The following is an 18,474-nucleotide window of genomic DNA, read 5'->3' as shown; positions in this document are numbered from 1 at the left end:
ATTTTCCACCTCGGTATCCTCTCGTAGTGTTCGTTGCCCGCTCAACAATGACTCTAATTTTAACTATGATCGACAATGCTCGCCACCGAGGTCTATCCGAGTAGGGAGACTACCGCCTTGTAGCCTAGGTGACAATACTTCTCTTCGTATCCGTTGCGCTGGCGATAAAGGCCATTGAATTTTGGGAGACTATCAGACCACCTAGGGCCCAATTTGATCGTCATGGGATCCATTTTCACGCGCGCTAGTTCTGACAGGTCGCATGAAATGCTACAGTCGATACGAAGTCCAGCACAACTGCTGTGCCTCTTGTGGCTCTCGTCGTGAATATCGTATTCCAGGGTCCACTGGTGGGCGGGTGTCGGGGGATAGCGGCCATGTGGTGAATTCCTGTGGCTCAGGTGACGTCGAGCAAGCGACCGTATCGGGTCGTGCGTGAAGTAGCGTGCGGGTTAGCTCCACTTAGTGGCATTGTTCCTCTAGCTTGGGTTGCAAGATACCCCGAATCGACCAGCTTGTTCTTTCGAAATCAGAGATAACGCTTGACGAGAATAGGCATATGAGGGATTAAATGGACTGAATGCACGCCCTTTCTACAGGAAAAGAGGATAGAACTATGCTTTTGATTTAGATAGGGAGATCAAATCGAGAAGAATGTTCATGAAGGGCATGATTGTCCATCGTTTGTAGCATACCATCTGTACCCCGCTTTCCTTATATCATTTAGGCATGCCAACATCGTAATCGCGCTTTTCAGAGGTCCTTCATCAAATCCCCAATGGCATCTGCGCCCTCCCCACCACCCTTGAGCTCCTTGTTCGTAGCTTGGATCAACACGCGCCTATAGCTAGTCAAGCTCGGACTGCCGTTATCCGTGACCTCGAGAATCAAATGCAATAACTGCCCCGTCTCCTTGGGCTGCCGGCTCATCAGCTCGACTGCGCACTTATCCGGCGGTGGAAGCGTGACTTCGACTTTACGGCCCTCACTGTCAATGTTCTTGATGGTGAGGTCGGAGACTTCGGCGGAAACCCACCATTGGGTGGCGGTGGGCTCGCGGTAGTGCCACCACTTGAACGTTAGGGCGCTGCCGTCGGGGTCATATGTGCCCGTCGCATCCAGTATAACGGTGGACCCTGCTTCGGCGTCGATGCGCACGGGTGCAAGACCCTTTGCATCATTGATTATTACTACGGGGTGGTGGTTTGCTTTGCTAAAATCAGACTCCATGCTCCACTTTATACGGGCAGCAAAGTCATTCTGGAAAGCGTCGCGCCAACGCCAAATGGTCGCTTGGTTCGATGTGTAAGTCCTGTCGCCGACTTTGACGTGGTCGACGGCATCGCTGTAGTGGTTGCTATTCAGGCCCTCACCGCTTATATCTGTGCGGGCGTAGCGACCTCCCCACGAGCCATAGTCCGGGCACTCTGGTACGCCGAGGCCGTTTTGGATGAGATAGAGGAATGTGGGAGTGTCTCCCTCGGGGATGAACAAGTAGTCTGGGTAGGCGCTGCCGAGCGGACCGATCTGAATATTCTCCTTGATCCAGCTCTTCTCCATTTTCGTGAAGTCTGGGCCGCCCTGATCGAAGCCGTAGTACTTGTCGCCGGAGATGCCAGTCCACGCAGCTAAGCCGTACTGGTTCCAGCCATGTACCGAGGCAATGTAGAAGATATCCGGGAAGTTGTTGCGAATCCACGCTCCCGTGTCATCCTGATCCGAGATGGCATATACACGTATCCGAGAAAGAAGACGCTTCGAGTCTTCTGGGGGATACTGGTCGTCGATTTTGAGGAGCGCTTGGGCAAGGGTATTGGTTCCGCCCCAGCAGAGGATCCACAATGGTTGTGCCGACGGGGCAACGATGCGATCATAGAGCAGTTGTCCACCGGAAGACAGTGGGATGTCGGTGCCGACAGCGGACATGCCGTATGTCTTGTTCTGTTAGCGCTGTTCACACACGTGACACGAGAAAGTCATGCTGATATTGGAGGTTGAGCATACCTCGGCGCCCTTCTTGATCAAGCTCCTCATGTGTTCCGCAGTCGGGTACTGCCAGTCGGGGTGCGCATGCTTGTTTAGATTTTCTACTGCGCCGGCATACGCATCAATGATCTTTTCCATGTCCTGTGGGCACACCTTGTTCTTCATCCATGTGCTGGTACATGCCACCAACCCCTCGGTCTCAAACTGGTTGGAATAGAGCAGGTAGCGGCATAGCGACTCGGCATCATCCGGCTCGTTCGAGATGTCGGACAGAATGAAGACGCGGGGTTTTTGAGCGTACGTTTGAAGCTGCTCGGTTGCCATGTTGACGAAAGATGGGATATGGAATGCGGAGAAGGGAAAGGAAAAGTCCAGTAGCCGACGCGGCGCGTTGAAGTCCTTCTTATGCTGTTCTACGATCTTGTTTCTCAATGATACACAAAGCGACCCGAAGTTGTGCCATCCAGTCTTACAGTGGGGCGTGTGCGACCAAATCGGAGCGGTTAGGCACTTTCTTCCATTTCGAGCGATGTCGGCTGCACCTGCCTTCCACGATCTCCCCGCAAGCCATTAGATTGTCGTCCATCTACACACTCCTGGGGTTCGTTCCTGATGATTATATGAAGCTGCAATAATTCGAAGGTCTATGGCGATCACGTTCAGCTGCTGAGGCTTAGCACTCTTACGCCACAACTATTCCCTTTTGGTCTCACAGCCACGCTTGGTATGACGTAGCAGTGACTGATCCACGAACCATTCAACACCAGGTCAGCGTCTGCCTTGTGGATCGTAGGTAAGGCCTCCACGGGGTGAGGCTGTATAGAACACGGCCTATCACAATGCAACATGTTGTGGTGATCGCTCCTAGTCGCAAAGTATAAGGTAGGACAGCCGCAGCCTTTCTAATCCATCTTCTGTCTCTGTTCGATCCCTTTCACATCCTATCCTATTCACACCTACGTAGACCCCTATCAGCTTTTTGTTATATCAAATTCCGTCTTTCCCATGATGACTTCCACCCACACCAAAATCCAAGAAGCCGCAGGCAGAAACGCGCAGCTCCTACAAGGCTTGCATGAAACCGACGCCGCACCCTCCCAGCTCCAGCAACAGGACGCCTACATCAAAGATCTCGACTCTCAGACCCTCACTACTACACAACGGGTCAATGACCTCAAGCAGAAGACTGCAGCCGAGTTAAAAGAGCACGAAAAATATAGGGACTCGTCAGTCCGTCGTTTCGCCCACAAAGCTTCCGGACGCAAAGACAAGTTCGCCGAAAAAGCCGCGAAAGAAGAAAAGGACTACTTCGACGCCGTTCAGTCGCAGAAAGCCGCCGAAGATGAGTTAGCATACGTCAGACAGCTCAAAGCAGAGGCCGACATCCGAAGATCCCAAATCGAACAGCAGGCACACCGCCACATCCAGCTACAACAAGAATTAGATGCGCTGTATAACTCGATATTCGCAGGCCACACGCCCGAATTTCCAGATGAAGACCGCAAAGAAGACGCATGCAACGCCGCACATTACAATCTCCAACAGCTGAACCAGCGCCTGGAGCGAGAACGCCACACCCTCTTCCTCTTAGGCCAAACCGTGCAGAAACTCTCCGAAGCAAGAAACTCACTCGACAGCGCATACGGCATGTCGCAGTATGACCTCTTTAGCAGCGGAGCCATGGCGTCGATGCAGAAACGCAACCACCTCGAGCGCGCCGAGTCATCCATCCAGCAGGTTCGCATGCTACAAGAACAGATCCAACAAGTCGCGCCAGAGCTTCCTTCCCTGGGCGAGTTGCGAATTGCCATGGGGAGTATATGGAGCGATGTCGTGTTTGATAATATCTTCACCGATATGCAGATGCATGACCAGATCAAGGCGAGTATGCAGCAGGTGGACCGTGCGGGCAATAGATGCAGCGATATCATTAGGGAGCGCGAGCGTAGTGAGCAGAGTCTAAGGGGCCAGGTACAGCAGGCCAATGAGCGACTGCAACATGCTCGACTCGAGCTGCAACAGGCTAGGGAGGGTGCGTTCACAAAGGTACTTGGAGGCGGGCAGGTGTCCTCGGCGGGAATTGGGAATCCGCTCTCTAGTGATATGCCACCGAGCTATGCTCCACCAGCATATGCTCCACCGGGTTATTCGGCGTGAGACCTCTGTGCTCCGCTTTTAGAGGACTGGTAGGAGATTACACTTGTCGGGTCGGGCACGGCGAATCTGATGAGTTTCTACAAGGTCGCGGATTCTATCTAGGGAATACAACCTATGTAGGTTCAACACGAGGAATGACTAGAACAACTCTGTTCGCTTTCTGATACTTTAATTACCGGTGAAGTCTTACAGCTCGAGTGGTCGCAGCTCGATCTACGAGTAACATGCAATACTAGAAAGCATTGCACACTGGATAGTCTAAGCCTGGGGTCTTTGTTGACTAATCTTCCCCTACACATAAAATCGACACATGTACGCACATCGATAGGTCCTCAGAGGATATCTCATGATTAACTTTGTTCTTGATTCCGTGTTTCATTAATCATTGTGAGCCCATATATACTGCGAAGCCTACTACTCAAGGTCATCGCACCCTCCGCAATTAGATAAAAGCATCCCCAAGGTAGCGCTGGAAGTTGTTATCCCTGAACGACGGTGTCGCACTACCAAAATCTGTAGTTTCAATGGCGCTCCTTGCCGCAGGCGTCATACTCTCCCACGCAATCAGCGGCTGCTCGCCACCCTGTTTATCGGTTGCAATGAGTTGGTGGTTGACAGGCCAGACACTCATGTAGCCAATCTTAGGCCTGGTGCCGGAGAACGGTGGCGACGTCTCTTTCTGGTAGTTTCCATGCGCGGAGATAGCGACACCGCGAACAGTGGCAGTTTCAGATTGAGAGCTGAGCCAAACGACGACGTTCTCCCAGTCGTGGCGATGCCCGAGACCAGAGGAAGGCGAGTCCTTGGGCATGTACCACGAATACATAATGGCATAGGCGCCGTTGAGTGTGCCTGAGCGCGCGTACACTTGTCCCACGGAGCTGCTGCATCTGCCGCTGGGGTCGCCGGAAGTTGCGAGTCCGCCGCTGATACAGTCATTAGCTTCTGTCCAGATTCATAAGGCGCTGAGGGCTGGGAAAGGAAACGTACCTAGTGTCGCCTGCAGCGCTAACAGCAGGGAATGGGACACATCCGTTATAGACCTGAAGGAACGGCTTGTACTTGAGGTACAACTTTCCTGCGATGTTGGAAGGAACTGTTTGTGGGAAGCCTACGACGGCATCGTGGTTGATGACGGCACGACTTGTGAGGCTGATTGGTGAAGCAAGGACGCAAGTTGCAACTGCGAGGAGCTGCACCGGGAGGTACCGAAGGTTGGATAGCATCGTATTTTCTAGTCGGTAAATTGATGGAATCAGCTCGTCGCAGTTTGGACGCTGCTGGGAGTTCGAGTTAATACGAGGGGGGCCTGCGATTGTCTTTGCAATGACTTCACGGTGGTCCTGCGATGCTTCTTATGCAAATGCCCAGTCGTTATGCCGATATCGTCCTTTTTCTGTAATTACTTCTACTTGGTTCCTTCCCAAATAGGACTTCCACGATGCAAGAAACCACATGCATGAAGTGCACATGCTCATATATAGAACAAACCATTGGCTATACACTGGGTAGAACAGTTAAGCAGGCGTTTTCATCGCCGTGAACCGTCAGGGTTATCTGCAAGTAATGACAAGGAACAGTGTAAAACGTCGGAGCAAGGCTCTGTGGTAGGATAAGCATAGTGACGATCTACCAGGCTTGTCATCGAGGTCATGCGGGTTTTGCCCGCGTTGTCCAGTCGGGTGAAACACGCGTAGTCGGCGTGCATAGAACATGATACACGATTGGTTCGTGGGCCGATACTAGTCTGAGACGGATTAGGCAGGTGCCGGGGTAGAGCCTGGTGTGTTACAGAAGCAAGAGACTATTATGGGCTAAATTTCATATTGATGGGAGAACGTGAGAGGTGGAGAAAGGGTGATTGGAAGTTGGACCGTACCTGCAGGGGTATGGGTATCATAGTTCCGATATATCGCACGTGGTAGGTTTATAGTGGAGCGTGCGTCTGCACAGCCGGAGCTCTCACCCATATCGTCTCCAGACTGTATCTCTCTTCTCATTCGGCGGCGTCTCAGGGCCCGGCAGAATCTCCCGTAGCAGGTCGTTGATGTCCAAACCACGCTCTTGGCACTCTTGCCATTGCCTTGGGTAGCCCAAGCTGACTTCTTCGAAGCGTGTATTGTCGATCCAGTCAGTCCTCCTGATATGTAGATGACCGCTGATGACAATCTTTGCGTTGTACTTGTTGTGCCAGTCCTCCGTCTTCTTGGTCCCACACCACAACGAGAAGCGCGGTACCTTGAAGAGCTTGACGAGGTCTTGTCGCAGCGGCCAGTGTCCGACTATAATCAGTGGCACGTCAGGATGCGCTGCAACAGCTGCTGAGAGTTTCCTCTCAGTCGTCTCGAGGAGCGCGTTGCACCATTCGATGCGCGATGCATACGGGTCCGGGTGAAGCAGATGCTCATCGGTAGCTTCTATGTCCTCTTCTCGTGCCCATTCCAGCGCATTCTCCAGCTTGATATGATCAGGCCGGAAGCTATAGTCGTATAGAGTGAATATGGGTGCAATCAAGCATGGCCCACCTTCTCCCTCCCACAGCGTGTATTCATCTTCAGGCGTCAGTATCCCAAACTCTCGTGCCACCTCTACGCACTCGAGGTATTTTTGCTCTCCTCTCGTGCCATGATCCTTCTGTGAAGGTAGCGTATATAGTTCATGGTTTCCAGGCACCCAGAACACTTGGCGAAAGCATTCTGTAGCCTTGGTGAACGCTACGCGGCAATGCTCAGCCGACTCTCCCACGTCTCCACACAGTATGAGGTCGTCGTTGGGATGCGGCAGCAGCTTCTCGAGAGCTTCACGGTTGGCCTTGAACGATAGATGTATGTCGCTGATGGCCCATAGTCGGCCAGGTCGATTCGGCGGGGTGTACGACGGGGTTGGCGTCGTCTCTGTAGCGACGTTCTCTGCTGTCGCAAGAAGAGGATCCATTGTGCCGCAATTATACCCTCGAGGCTCCACTGCTGCCCCGCGAAAGATATACAATAAATGCAGCGCTCCCGCGTGGGAGTTGCTGCTAGTAAGCCACGGATGCTGTCATTGCTTATGCAATCAATCCCATGACAGGGGTCCTCGACATCTGTCATGACCGGTATATTGGAACACCAAGAATTTGATTATATACATGGTCACCTCCTTATGCATGCCCTCCATCTATCTCACGCTGAAATTCGTCCGAAAACCTATAACTCACATAGCCCTTTGGATTCCCCATATCATAAAAGCCCGCCCTTTCGTACGGCGCGAATGCGATGCCCTTCTTAATCCTAAACACGAGATCCGGATTAGACGTGAAATAACGCCCAAATACAATCGCTACGTTTCTGTTCGCATACGTCTTTTCCACGGCACTATGCGCAGTCGTAGTGCTGAACCCCCCTGCGAGTAATACGGGTCGCGGGGTATTCCATGCTTCTACCAGAGGAACATTGGAGTCTTCCTTCCGATGGCGAGACGCAATTTTGTTGTTGTCATCGATTTCAACATCGGAATCGCCGACGACCCAAGGCTCAATCAGATGCAGATACGCCAGCCCTAGCTCTCCGAGTGCCTTGATAAGGTATGTGAACTGGGGTATCGGATCGGCCATCCTCATGCTCTGATAGACGCTCCATGGGCTAAGCCGCATGCCAACCCTCTTCTCCCCGACTGCATCGGCAACAGCCCTTACGGTCTCAAGCGCAAAACGCGACCGATTCTCAATGCTGCCTCCCCACGTATCGCTCCGCTGATTGGACAGATCTTGCGTAAACTGATCGACCAAGTACCCGTTTGCACCGTGGATCTCGACACCGTCGAAACCAGCCTTCTCCACGGCGTTTCGGGCAGCAACTACAAATGAAGCAATGATGCGGCGGATGTCCGAGTCACTAAGCTCTCGCGGCATCGCAGATGCGGAATCCTTGGGTATGGCGCTAGGTCCGACGACATCAAGGCCTCTCTGCTCTAAGACCTCTGCTGAAGCAGTCCGTCCAAGGTGCACGAGCTGACAGATGATGAAGCTACCCTTGGCGTGCACAGCATCAACGATTTCTCGCCACGCTGCTACCTGCGCATCAGACCATATGCCTGGCATGTTGGGAAAACCGACAGCGTCCGGCGAGGCCACGGTTGATTCGGTAATGAGCAGAGTGCCTGGGACTGAGGCGCGTTGCGCGTAGTAGTCTTTCACGAATGGGAGGGGGACGTGGTCGTCGTTCGCGCGGAATCGAGCCATGGGAGCCATGACGATGCGATGGCGGAGTGTGACATTGCCAATCTGTAATGGCTGAAAGAGCTTCGGTGTGGGCGGGATTTCCATAGTGTAGAATGAGAAGGATGGACTGGATGACCTATCATGGCTGTGCTTTTGGAGATATATAAACTTTCGTGGTGGACGAGAATATCTTCGTCGTCTCCCTAGTCGAGTTCGTAACTCCGTTGCGCGGAGATCGTAACTCCATCACGCGTGTTCGTAACTCCATCGCGCGATGCATTGCGAAGCGATGCATGGTAAGCTACGGTAGGTTTCTTTGTAGTTTGCAGCGATGTGGGTCAAGTCTTCGAAGAAATAGGCAGCAGCATCGTGCGTCGCAGAACCCCTGTTGCAACACCGCTTCTACGATTTGGAGAGAGCTCTAGATGAGCTTTACAACTTTTTCTTCTCTTCCCTCTGAAGAATGGAGATCGTAGTTTAATGTACAATCTCACGACTACGCTTGTGGTGTTAGCAAAAAAGGTGGTATTGGAACTCCGCGTCACACGGACTCACGCTCTTGTAATCTCCACCCCTAAATTGAAAATAAACGGGCTAGTTAGTAAGCACGAACAAGGAGGCCTACGACATATTATCACACAGTCTCTGGTTGTATAGGCTCATTCCTCGCCGACTACCTTGCGTATCCATGGTGTCCTAACGTCCAGCATGATATTTTCACCCATCCAACCTCACGGTAGATTTCAGTATGTCCCAAAGAATACTAGGGCAACACCTGCCGATAGATCTCTTCAAGTCGGTTACTAACATCGGGGGTAACATCCAAGGCTCCCATAGAGCCTGGCCTCGTCTGACGATGCTGCTTGGCTTGCTGCCGACGAGTATTCCACAGGAAAACACTCACGCCTACGACAACTCGCTGTGTGTTATAGTCGTAACAGAAGCGAAACGCGTACCATTGTTTTCCAGATAGAAAGTAGCCAACTATATATTTTCGCCGGGCAGACAGGAAAGCGGTTTGTTGAACGCAGTTTTGACTTTGACTCAAAACGCGATCGGGGTGAATGCTGGAGCTCTCCGGCTCTAAAGAGGTCGCCAGGGCCTCAGCAACTACGTCTGTGGGCGCTAGGAAGATTGATTTGAAGTAATAGAGCAGATCAGAGTCCTAGGCACGCGAAAGGCTGCTCGCGCAGCCTCTTAAAATATGATCGGGAAGTAGACTAATAATGCGAGTGAGGCAGGCTCTCTGGTGGCCCCTAATTTGGATAGCTAGGGCTGGGACAAATCCTGGTCTGGGAATCAGCCTAGAAGCTGCTCAAAAGTTCACAAGAATTCAGCATCGGTGCCGGTCGCATCAGTGAGAAGTTGCTTCACGCGTGCCTTGAAAGATCCAGGACCTTGGGAGTGCACGAGAGCTAAGATAAGAATAAAGTGACAGAGGTAGCCTAGTTACACTTATGTAATCAACCGCCAAAACCTTCCTCATCATTAAGCTCATGAGAATTCTGCTTCGACCACATAATTTCTGCTACTACTACAAAATTACCCACAGCGCGTTACCTTTTGCGCATTGCCTCTAACGCTCACTTGTCGCCATATCGCCCAAAATCTACCTACACCAATTCGACAATGTCTGACGATTCTGCAGCCTGGCCTGTCGCCGACGAAGCTCTCTCGCAACAGATTCTTGATCTGGTGCAACAAGCAAACCATTACAAGCAAATGCGCAAGGGAGCAAACGAAGGTAAGCTTCTTTTCAACTAGGCATAACTGTCTCTAATTAATACAGCGACGAAGACTTTGAACCGTGGCATAGCTGAGCTTATCGTCCTCGCGAGCGATACCTCCCCTCTCGCTATCCTTCTACATCTCCCACTCCTCTGCGAAGACAAAAATGTCCCTTTTGTATACGTCAAAAGTAAGGCGGCGCTTGGAAGAGCCTGTGGCGTTAGTCGTCCGGTGATCGCAGCGAGTATAACCACGAATGAAGCGAGTGACCTGGCAGGTCAGATTAGGTCCGTGAGGGACGCTGTGGAGAGACTCGCCATTTGAAGGGGTGAAGGACTACGGTATCCAATTCGGTGACATATCAACGAAGAATCGAGACACCACGGACGCTGAAAGAAAATTATGAACCTTCACACTCCGGATCTGTCTACTTGGACGAGCCACCAAAATGGGGTGTTTGGGGAAGGTGCACCTGGTATAGCGTTAGTGAGGAAGTTGCGACTGACGTGGTTCGAGGAAATTTGGCCGGTGCCATATTGTACAACCCTCCGTATCCTCCTCCGTCTGTTACGGCACGTCATGACATCTCAGTGAGGTCACATTTGGATCACAAGGACCGAGTCATACTTGTTCAAAATATACAGAGCAGATTTTGTTCTTGTAATCTACAATTACATGGTCACTTCTTTCGTAAAGTGCGAATTCGATTTTCATAAGGTCCTGAGGCTTAGTAGTGCATTTTGCCCTTGCTCTACTTCATGGCGTATTTAAGCCATTCCACGATTGATCCGACAATTTTGCTGAAGGGTTTGGTCTAGATAGGCAAAACCAACATTATAACGCATGTTATTCCTTCAACTTCGACTACGACGACGCGTAGACAACACATATATCCATAGAACAGCTTCACTATTGCTAAGATTCCACATGGCCCATAGTTCACCTCCCCTTCAAGATCTCGTCCGCAATCTTCTCTGCCAACATGTACACCGAGCTCTGCGGATGCCCAGGCACGCTGAACGGTATGACCGAGTTATCGACGACTCTCAAACCCTTTACACCAAATACTCTAGCCTTTGAATCAACCACGGCACCCACTTTCCCGGCCTTGCCCATTGCACATGTCGAACTGGCGTGCCAAATAGGCCGTGCGGATTCTTGAATAAACTTCAGAATGTCCGCATCAGAAGTAATGGCATCCCCAGGCAGAATTTCCGGCCCACCAAGTATGCCCGCGATCGCGGGGGACTTCCATGCCTCGCGAACGCGCTTGAATGCCGCTACGAGTGTCTCCCCATCTGCAGGATCGGTCAACCAGCCTAGATCGATAACCGGTGCATCTGCAATGGAAGCGCTGCGAATTGTTACATTGCCTCTGGACGATGGCGTAAGTAGAGTTGCGCTGATAGCGCCGATAGTCGTTAGATTGGCGATACCACTGGGAAATCCAGAAGCAATGTATTCGATTTCAGGCCAATCAGCCGGGAATTTTGAGAGCATAGATGCGGTACGAGGCGAGAATGCAGCACGGTCTTTTGGCGGTAGCCTTTCAAAGGAGAGATAGCCTCCCGCGGAACTATATGGCCCTGCGGTATTGTTGAAGTACTGCTGTAGCGCGACTGCTTGTTGAGTAGGTGTCGCAAGATATGTACCGGTGTTCGGAACATTGATGCCACGCAGAACATTGAAGAATATTTGATCCCAGAGATTTTGACCTACACCCGAGAGGTCTGAAACAACGCCAATAGAGTGAGTGGAGAGCGTTGCCGCCGGTCCGATACCTGTTTCAATAAGCATGTGCTCAAGCAGTGTTGTAGGAACGCACCGGAGAGCATGAGAAGTTGCGGGGAATGGAAAACACCTGCTGAAAGAACGACTTCCTCTTTCGCAGAGATCACATATTCTCGCCCTTCTGTCGAAACAGTTGTGCCAGTTGCTCTCTTGTCTTTATCGAATAAGATTTTTGAGGCTTGTGAATGCAGGTAAACAGTTACACCCGCCTTATTCTTTTCGGATACAAAGCTTAGGTAACTGCTCTTGGACGAGCTTCTCGTTGCGCCTTTCGGATCAATAGTAGTCGGCACCCATGCCCCTCCACTCACTTTACCGCTGCTAAATCCGCTGGAACTCAGTGTTTGTCCAATTGCTTGCAGCGAACGTGCTAGCCAACTCTGAGTTGGGTCGACCCAGTTCCCCCATGAAACCTGCAGAGGTCCATGGAGGGAGTTATCAAATACTGTGGGATCATACAGTACAGTCGCATTTGGGGCGTTTCGTTTTTGGACATCTGGCCGAGTGATCGTGGAAGACTTTTTGAAATAAGGAAGTATCTTGTCAAAGGTATAGCTCTGGTCGTCCACCAGATCAGCCCAGCGTTGATACGAGCCCACGGTTCCACGATGGTATGCCATAGTGTTGATGGCCGAGCTTCCCCCGAGCGTTTTGCCCTGCGCGTAGTGGATACGACGGTTCCCGGCTGAAGGTTGTGGAACAGACACTAAATCCCAGTCCATCAGGGGTTGGCGTGGGTAGTCCTCGGTGGTACCCAGAAAGGGCATAACGAGGCCATAATATGGGACTACAGATTGGTTTCCGTTGTCTTGTTTGTATAGCCCACCGGCCTCAATGACGGCGACAGACGCGGAGACAGCGAGTCGAGAGGCGATGGCGAGCCCGGCTGTGCCGCCACCAATGACTACGATTTGGTTAACTTAGGGACTGTTCTGCCTAGGCGATATTCAGGGAACGGAAATGACCAGGCTTAATGAGCACGTCTCGCTTCTAGCAAAAGGCAGCATATTAAACCTGAACATCAGAGCTCACATACCTACATAATCATATGATGCATTGCCTGGTGCACCTGTACGAAATTGTTCCTGCGCAGAGCTCTCGACAATGGGCGCGCACAATACCACCAAAGCGCATTTTCCGTACTTCACCATTTGCGGTTGGTTGCTAGGAAGATCCTAGCTAATCGATCCCGATTCCTTGTACGAAGACGAGACGAGATCTACGCAACCAACAGATTGTCAACGATGTCTCAGGGTATGATGTGGAGAAATAAAGAGCCACACCTTCAGTATTGTACCAAACAGACAGGTCCCTAGTGTGGATGGCTCCGTCTGAGATAGATGAGCACCACACCAATAGGAACTACCGACTAATAGCTCGCAGACTTAGCGTTCCTCGCTGGGATTATATAGCCAATCACCCACAACCTGGCATGCTAGTTGAAGAAGGGCAGCCAGGCACGTACGCCACAGCTTACACACCGCCTGGTTTCGCTTGTAACTCGGCGCGCTGGCAACCGTAGTCATGAAATGAGCGGTCGGAGACCTCTCACAAAAGTCCGGACTCCCATCCTTACGAAACAAACGATAAATCAATCTGAGACTATGTATAGCTATGCGCCACTGTGAGAAGACCTTGCTGGTACTATCAGATCTATCTTTGCGGGAATCGGGTCTTGTACAGAGAAAAGAAACGGGCCGATTGAGAGAGATTAATTTCCGAATAAGTCCATCAGGTTTTGATAAATAAAGATGTTTCTAAGTATTATGGCGTGTAACCGTTACTTGTCATGTAGACCTCGACTTCAAACGATGCCACTAGTAGTTGGACTGTGTAATATACCTTGGTTTCCCTTGTTCTACTCATGACCTATGCCTCTTAGTATCCATATTTCAGCATGGCGGTATAGGTATCATCAGAGCATTCTCAAAGCACTAAGACCTAGCTGAGCTATCGCTGGTTCTGTGAAGTTAGGGATGATCAAGCACCCGATTATCGTTAATCAAAAGAATCTTCAGTCCAACAATCCGCAAAACTTGATGCTCCTAAAGTTTGCAAATTGAATCAAGTCCACCGGAGTTATGAATGGTAGTAGCCGATTGCTGGTCAGGAAGAATTCAAGATCATTAAAATCTACCTATCTAACTCGGTCTTTACACATCATAGGTACATGTGCTTCTCTAACCGTCAGGTACATGTCTTACTTGACCACACTATACCACTATCATCCCATACAAAGGTAAGGTCTTACAGCCTATGTTCGAGTCTTCGATTGTCCAATAACTTGAAAAACTACATTTTATAACATCATTGCTCAGAGACCTAGCAGAATGGTAAGCTGACTTTTGTTTTAGTAAAAGAATGTATTTAGTTAACTACTAAAATAGATATAATCGTTCTCGCGAGTCCGCTTCCCCTTACCCACTACCACCACCAATAGTATATAAGCAACCAAGCCTCTATTTAGGGCAGACACTGTTGTTCTTCAAGAAGTCGCCAAGGGCACTGATACAGTTGCCGCAGGGGCAGAGCTACTATACATTAGCATCCTCGTAGAGAGTAGAGTGATTACAAGCATTTTTTTCAACGTACGGCACTTGCTCCTCCAGCCGTGCAGCCTAGCAAACTGGGGATACCAGCTGGGCCAAGAGCGATGGAAGCACCGATACAGGCGGCAGATGCAACGACGGCGGCGCACTTGAACAGATCACAGTCCGATGCCTGGACTGCGAAGATGATGGCCTCGGTGACAGCCTGCTCTTCGCGGCGGGCGAGAGAGTTGGGGGAAGCGGTAGCGACTGCAGCAAGGGCGGAGACGAGGACGCTGGAGAAACGCATGTCGATGGTTTGATAGCGATTGGGGTGAAATTGAGTTGCTTTGGAGCGAAAGGATGGCGATGAAGTGAAGGTAATGCTGTAGACTGGTGCTGGCTTTTTCAGGAGCTGGTTGATTGCATTCTTCGTCGACTTCAGCTGGGCATTTATACATTTTCATCGCACATTCCGGCTCTCAATGAGTGCGATTTTTGAACTTCTCGATGTACTCTTCCGGCTGCTTTGGGAATGAACAAGGCCCCCAAAGGCCCCCGAAGGACTACATTTGGGTATTGTCTCGGAATTGAGAATCTCAAAGTGTACGCTGCCCCGCTGTAGCTCGAATATTGTCCACTCAGCAGCACCAAATTGCTCGTAGTGAGAAGTGAAGTGTGATCGTGAACCCGTATTCAGTCGTGCGTTGACCTTCAAGGCCTAATCAGTAAGCTGAAGGATGTTGCGAAGGATGTGAACGCCTCACGAGGTCATCAACGTATCAGTCGAACTTAAAGAAGTGAGAATTTCATCGGGCCTGAAAATGCTTCTATGATAAGATCGCGCTTTTCATTGGTTAATCTGAATTCTAGAAGGATTTGACTGGGAGATGTGGGGTGAGATCAATCATGGTTACACAGCAGATCAATCTGGAGAAGTCATCACGCTTACTCACACCATCCCTAGTTCACTTTCTTAACTAGGTTCCCATGCCATTTGCATCAGCAACACGAATCCCATCTGTCCAAAAGCGGCAGCGGTGTGTGTTCAAGATGAGCTAAGATTCCAGAAGCGGCGACGCTACGATGCAAAGGCTATTAGCGGACCACCACTGTGAGCATCTTCCAGGGAAACACGCGAAACCAAGGCAGAAGATTATCTGCCGGAGGCCTAATCTATCCTATCTTTTTGGCAATTCATTAAGCATCCTCGATGTGTTTAGGCTTCTTTGTAGTCCTAGCTAACTACGAAAAACTCGAGGTTCGAAAGGTTTGAAAGATTCATGTCCGGCTAGTATCTTGAACCTGAGACCATATTATATGGCTAGTTAACATCTGCCTTTGTCTCAAAGAGAGAGAAGGAGAGTGTTTAAAGCTCGCCAGAGCTCTCGGTCAAATCGTAGAGGCGGTGTTGCAATTATCTCAAAAATGCCTGGCGAGTCTCCTGATGATTCTCGTATCTGCAGTAGACAGGTTCGTCTTGCTATTCATAGCGTACCCATTGCTTGTTGTTTTGTCTACAAGGCATTTGTCCAAATCTCGCAAGTAGATTGCCACCATGACAATGACCCTGGCTCAACAACGGACGCCCCGTGTCGGGTCATCGTGTCACCGGGTCATGGGCATATGCCTACAGAACATCAGCTCGTACATCGTGGTCATACGCATCGCAGCGAAAGATCTAGGCTAGCATATGGAGACTGCCTCGGGCCCAAGGCCGGTGAAGAGGTAATGGAATGTGTAGATGCAGAAGGTGGCAAAGAGGTCGCAGCTATGCACAATTTGGGAACGACGTGCATCTGTGAAGTAAAGCAGAGTTTCGCTAGGGGCGTAGCACCATCCACTTGGTATTGTGCAGACCGTGAGCTTACAGACCCATGGACTGTACCTGCACTTCAGACAATACTTGCACGCTGCTCGTCCTTGGCCAGTTGAAGTAGCCGCTCGAGCAAGCTGGCCAGATGGCGTTCTGCAGGTTTCATCTTAAGCCTGTCCTCCTCTTCTTGATCAATCTTCTCCTGTACTTTCCAGGCGTCGTCAAGGAACGCAATGACATCGTCGACGCAGAACATCCACGAATCAGGCCAAACTGAACTTTCCTCGCATAATCTTTGCTTCAATGGTGCGTACGCAAAAAACCGGGTTGGCTGTCTTTAAGAAGACGTCAAAGTTCGTTACACCAGCTTCCACGATAAACATATTCGTCGTTAGTACCTGGAATAAACCTAGTACCATGTGCAAAAGCAACACAACTTAACCACAGACCAAGTAAGAGCAGTGCACCTCATGCTACAAAATCACTGCGAGTGAATATTATGAACTGGCGGAGTTCATCCTCCTCAAACCCCAAAGTCCTTCCCAACCTCCCTCCCAACAGCCTTGACATTTTCCACAACCCACAGCTGGCTATTACTAAACACCAGCACTTTCCCCGGCAAAAAAGCAAAATTATTACTCTCCACCCCAATCCACACCTTGCCAATCAGCGTCCCCTCAGGGTTCCAAACATGCACACCATCCCCACACCCCGCCCACACATTCCCCTCAGTATCAGCATGAATCCCATCCGGGAACCCGTTGTCCGCAAACGCAAACGTGCGCCGCCGACTCAACCGCTTATGATCCGCACTAATATCAAACGCGTAAATGGTCGCCGGGCGCGTGAGATTGCGGTCAAAGTTGACAGCGCCCGTGTCGGACACGTAGAGGGTCTTGAGGTCCGGGCTGAACTCCAGGCCATTGCATTGATTGAACGAGTCTGCTACGACGGCGATTTCGCCCGTGGAAGGCGAGAAGCGGTAGACTTGTTTGGGGATCGTGGGAGTCGGCCGGAAGTGCTGGAAGTAGCCGTAGTCGGCGTCGGTGAACCATATGTCTCCTGTAACGGGGTGTTGGCGCGCGTCGTTTATCGAGCTGAAGTTTCGCCCCAGGTAGTTTGTTACGAGGGGCGTGGCGGATCCCGTCACCGGGTCAACTGAGACGAGGGCTGAGTAGTTGTGGAAATCGCCCTCGTCGCAGTACAGGACGCGGGGTGGGGTCGAGCTGTTGGTTTGCGTGCCCGGTGGGAAGTAGGATGTTGCGCCATTTGCTTCCGCCACGCCGGCGTAGCGGGTTGAGGAGATGGAGTAGTTGTTTGCGAGATCAATGACGGTGACATTGATGGGGTTGTTGAGGTCCTTGGCCCAGTTGGAAGTCACGTAGATTTTGTTTGTGTCCTTGTTGTAGACGCCGGCTTCGTGGAAGGCCTCCCAATCGAGGTTGTAGAGCTGGCGCGCAGTCGCATTTTCTCCAATTACGCTAGCGAAACTCTCATCGTACGCGAGGAGGTTGATGGCGCTCGGAGTAGTGACATTGGTGGGAAACAGAGTGCTGAGATAGGCGGGGTTGGTCGCGAAAGCCGAGAGGTCCACCGGGATGATGTTCGACATGATCGTCGAGACAGCCGTGAAAATGATAGTTTTCCAAATGACGGGTACTTGCGCCTCCATAGCCTCTTTATATATATACCCGTCTGGTATGTAGCGGTCGGAAGTCCGGGCAATTGCTCTGCTAGTCAACCGTTCGTGCCTGTCCAAACGTCATTTACCCCTCAGTCTGCACAGCTGGCAAGGTACCGATCATGGATTTCGGCGTAACATAGATTGATTTTCATGGACCTGCATGCTGAACCGAAAACAAGCGTGGAGAAATCCTAGCCTAATCCTAACCTCTGCGGGGCGAAGTGGGGTACGCCGAAGATATTCCTTAAGATGAGCATTGCGAATACCCGGATCGGTATGATAGTAGTGCAATGACCAGGGCTGCTTCGGTCCGGACTCAAAAGACAAGCACAACATTTTCATGGGTTTAATTCAATTGCTAATCCGGGGAGTTGCCCGGTAGCAATGAGGCGATATGTAGTCACGATGGTGTAAGATCTGATGTGCATTTTCGATAGATTTCATTGACGCCACTGGGGACACAGCACACGCTTCTAGTGTACGCCGCGCAAACTGCCTCTATCTTTCAAACTAGCGCAAGTGTCGCTTCTCATATGCCAGCCCCATAATAATCAAGAATACAGAGACCGTAAACTATGCCATGAGA

At 50.8% G+C, this 18,474-nt stretch overlaps 9 protein-coding genes across 9 annotated transcripts; 2 read left to right on the top strand and 7 right to left on the bottom strand.

The window, feature by feature from the left end:
• Positions 1-562: 562 nt before the first annotated feature.
• K460DRAFT_367192 (DUF1593-domain-containing protein) lies at positions 563-2,401 on the bottom strand. Its single transcript, XM_040933523.1, has 2 exons — positions 2,005-2,401; positions 563-1,935 (listed from the first exon to the last, which is right to left on the bottom strand). The coding sequence occupies exons 1-2, from the start codon at positions 2,308-2,310 to the stop codon at positions 754-756; spliced, it is 1,488 nt and encodes a 495-aa protein (XP_040788951.1). The 5' UTR covers positions 2,311-2,401; the 3' UTR covers positions 563-753.
• A 433-nt stretch (positions 2,402-2,834) lies between these two features.
• K460DRAFT_367189 (uncharacterized protein) lies at positions 2,835-4,405 on the top strand. Its single transcript, XM_040933522.1, has one exon. The coding sequence runs from the start codon at positions 2,992-2,994 to the stop codon at positions 4,141-4,143; it is 1,152 nt and encodes a 383-aa protein (XP_040788950.1). The 5' UTR covers positions 2,835-2,991; the 3' UTR covers positions 4,144-4,405.
• K460DRAFT_124126 (necrosis-and ethylene-inducing protein-like protein 1 precursor) lies at positions 4,293-5,737 on the bottom strand. The gene is made up of 2 exons (XM_040926641.1): positions 5,134-5,737; positions 4,293-5,069 (listed from the first exon to the last, which is right to left on the bottom strand). The coding sequence occupies exons 1-2, from the start codon at positions 5,367-5,369 to the stop codon at positions 4,586-4,588; spliced, it is 720 nt and encodes a 239-aa protein (XP_040788949.1). The 5' UTR covers positions 5,370-5,737; the 3' UTR covers positions 4,293-4,585.
• A 368-nt stretch (positions 5,738-6,105) lies between these two features.
• Positions 6,106-7,077, bottom strand: K460DRAFT_284600 (metallophosphoesteras-like protein; the record flags this gene model as incomplete). Its single annotated transcript, XM_040928750.1, has 1 exon — positions 6,106-7,077. The coding sequence occupies one exon, from the start codon at positions 7,075-7,077 to the stop codon at positions 6,106-6,108; it is 972 nt and encodes a 323-aa protein (XP_040788948.1).
• Positions 7,078-7,282: 205 nt separating this feature from the next.
• On the bottom strand, positions 7,283-8,446 carry K460DRAFT_406592 (NADH flavin oxidoreductase/12-oxophytodienoate reductase; the record flags this gene model as incomplete). The annotated part of the gene is made up of 1 exon (XM_040936975.1): positions 7,283-8,446. The coding sequence occupies one exon, from the start codon at positions 8,444-8,446 to the stop codon at positions 7,283-7,285; it is 1,164 nt and encodes a 387-aa protein (XP_040788947.1).
• A 1,524-nt stretch (positions 8,447-9,970) lies between these two features.
• Positions 9,971-10,393, top strand: K460DRAFT_356068 (ribosomal protein-like protein L7Ae; the record flags this gene model as incomplete). The annotated part of the gene is made up of 2 exons (XM_040931930.1): positions 9,971-10,085; positions 10,131-10,393. The coding sequence occupies 2 exons, from the start codon at positions 9,971-9,973 to the stop codon at positions 10,391-10,393; spliced, it is 378 nt and encodes a 125-aa protein (XP_040788946.1).
• Positions 10,394-11,008: 615 nt separating this feature from the next.
• K460DRAFT_377605 (GMC oxidoreductase) lies at positions 11,009-13,011 on the bottom strand (the record flags this gene model as incomplete). Its single annotated transcript, XM_040934990.1, has 3 exons — positions 11,009-11,850; positions 11,895-12,779; positions 12,897-13,011. 3 exons carry the CDS (start codon positions 13,009-13,011, stop codon positions 11,009-11,011), a joined length of 1,842 nt encoding a protein of 613 aa, XP_040788945.1.
• A 1,308-nt stretch (positions 13,012-14,319) lies between these two features.
• Positions 14,320-14,698, bottom strand: K460DRAFT_356066 (uncharacterized protein; the record flags this gene model as incomplete). Its single annotated transcript, XM_040931929.1, has 2 exons — positions 14,320-14,391; positions 14,453-14,698. The coding sequence occupies 2 exons, from the start codon at positions 14,696-14,698 to the stop codon at positions 14,320-14,322; spliced, it is 318 nt and encodes a 105-aa protein (XP_040788944.1).
• A 1,813-nt stretch (positions 14,699-16,511) lies between these two features.
• K460DRAFT_367183 (lactonohydrolase) lies at positions 16,512-18,189 on the bottom strand. The gene has a single exon (XM_040933521.1). The coding sequence runs from the start codon at positions 17,874-17,876 to the stop codon at positions 16,728-16,730; it is 1,149 nt and encodes a 382-aa protein (XP_040788943.1). The 5' UTR covers positions 17,877-18,189; the 3' UTR covers positions 16,512-16,727.
• Between the last annotated feature and the right edge of the window lie 285 nt (positions 18,190-18,474).

The sequence above is a fragment of the Cucurbitaria berberidis genome (assembly GCF_010015615.1).
Source record: "Cucurbitaria berberidis CBS 394.84 unplaced genomic scaffold K460scaffold_3, whole genome shotgun sequence".
Taxonomy (NCBI): domain Eukaryota; kingdom Fungi; phylum Ascomycota; class Dothideomycetes; order Pleosporales; family Cucurbitariaceae; genus Cucurbitaria; species Cucurbitaria berberidis.
This window is presented reverse-complemented; position numbering and strand designations above follow the sequence as displayed.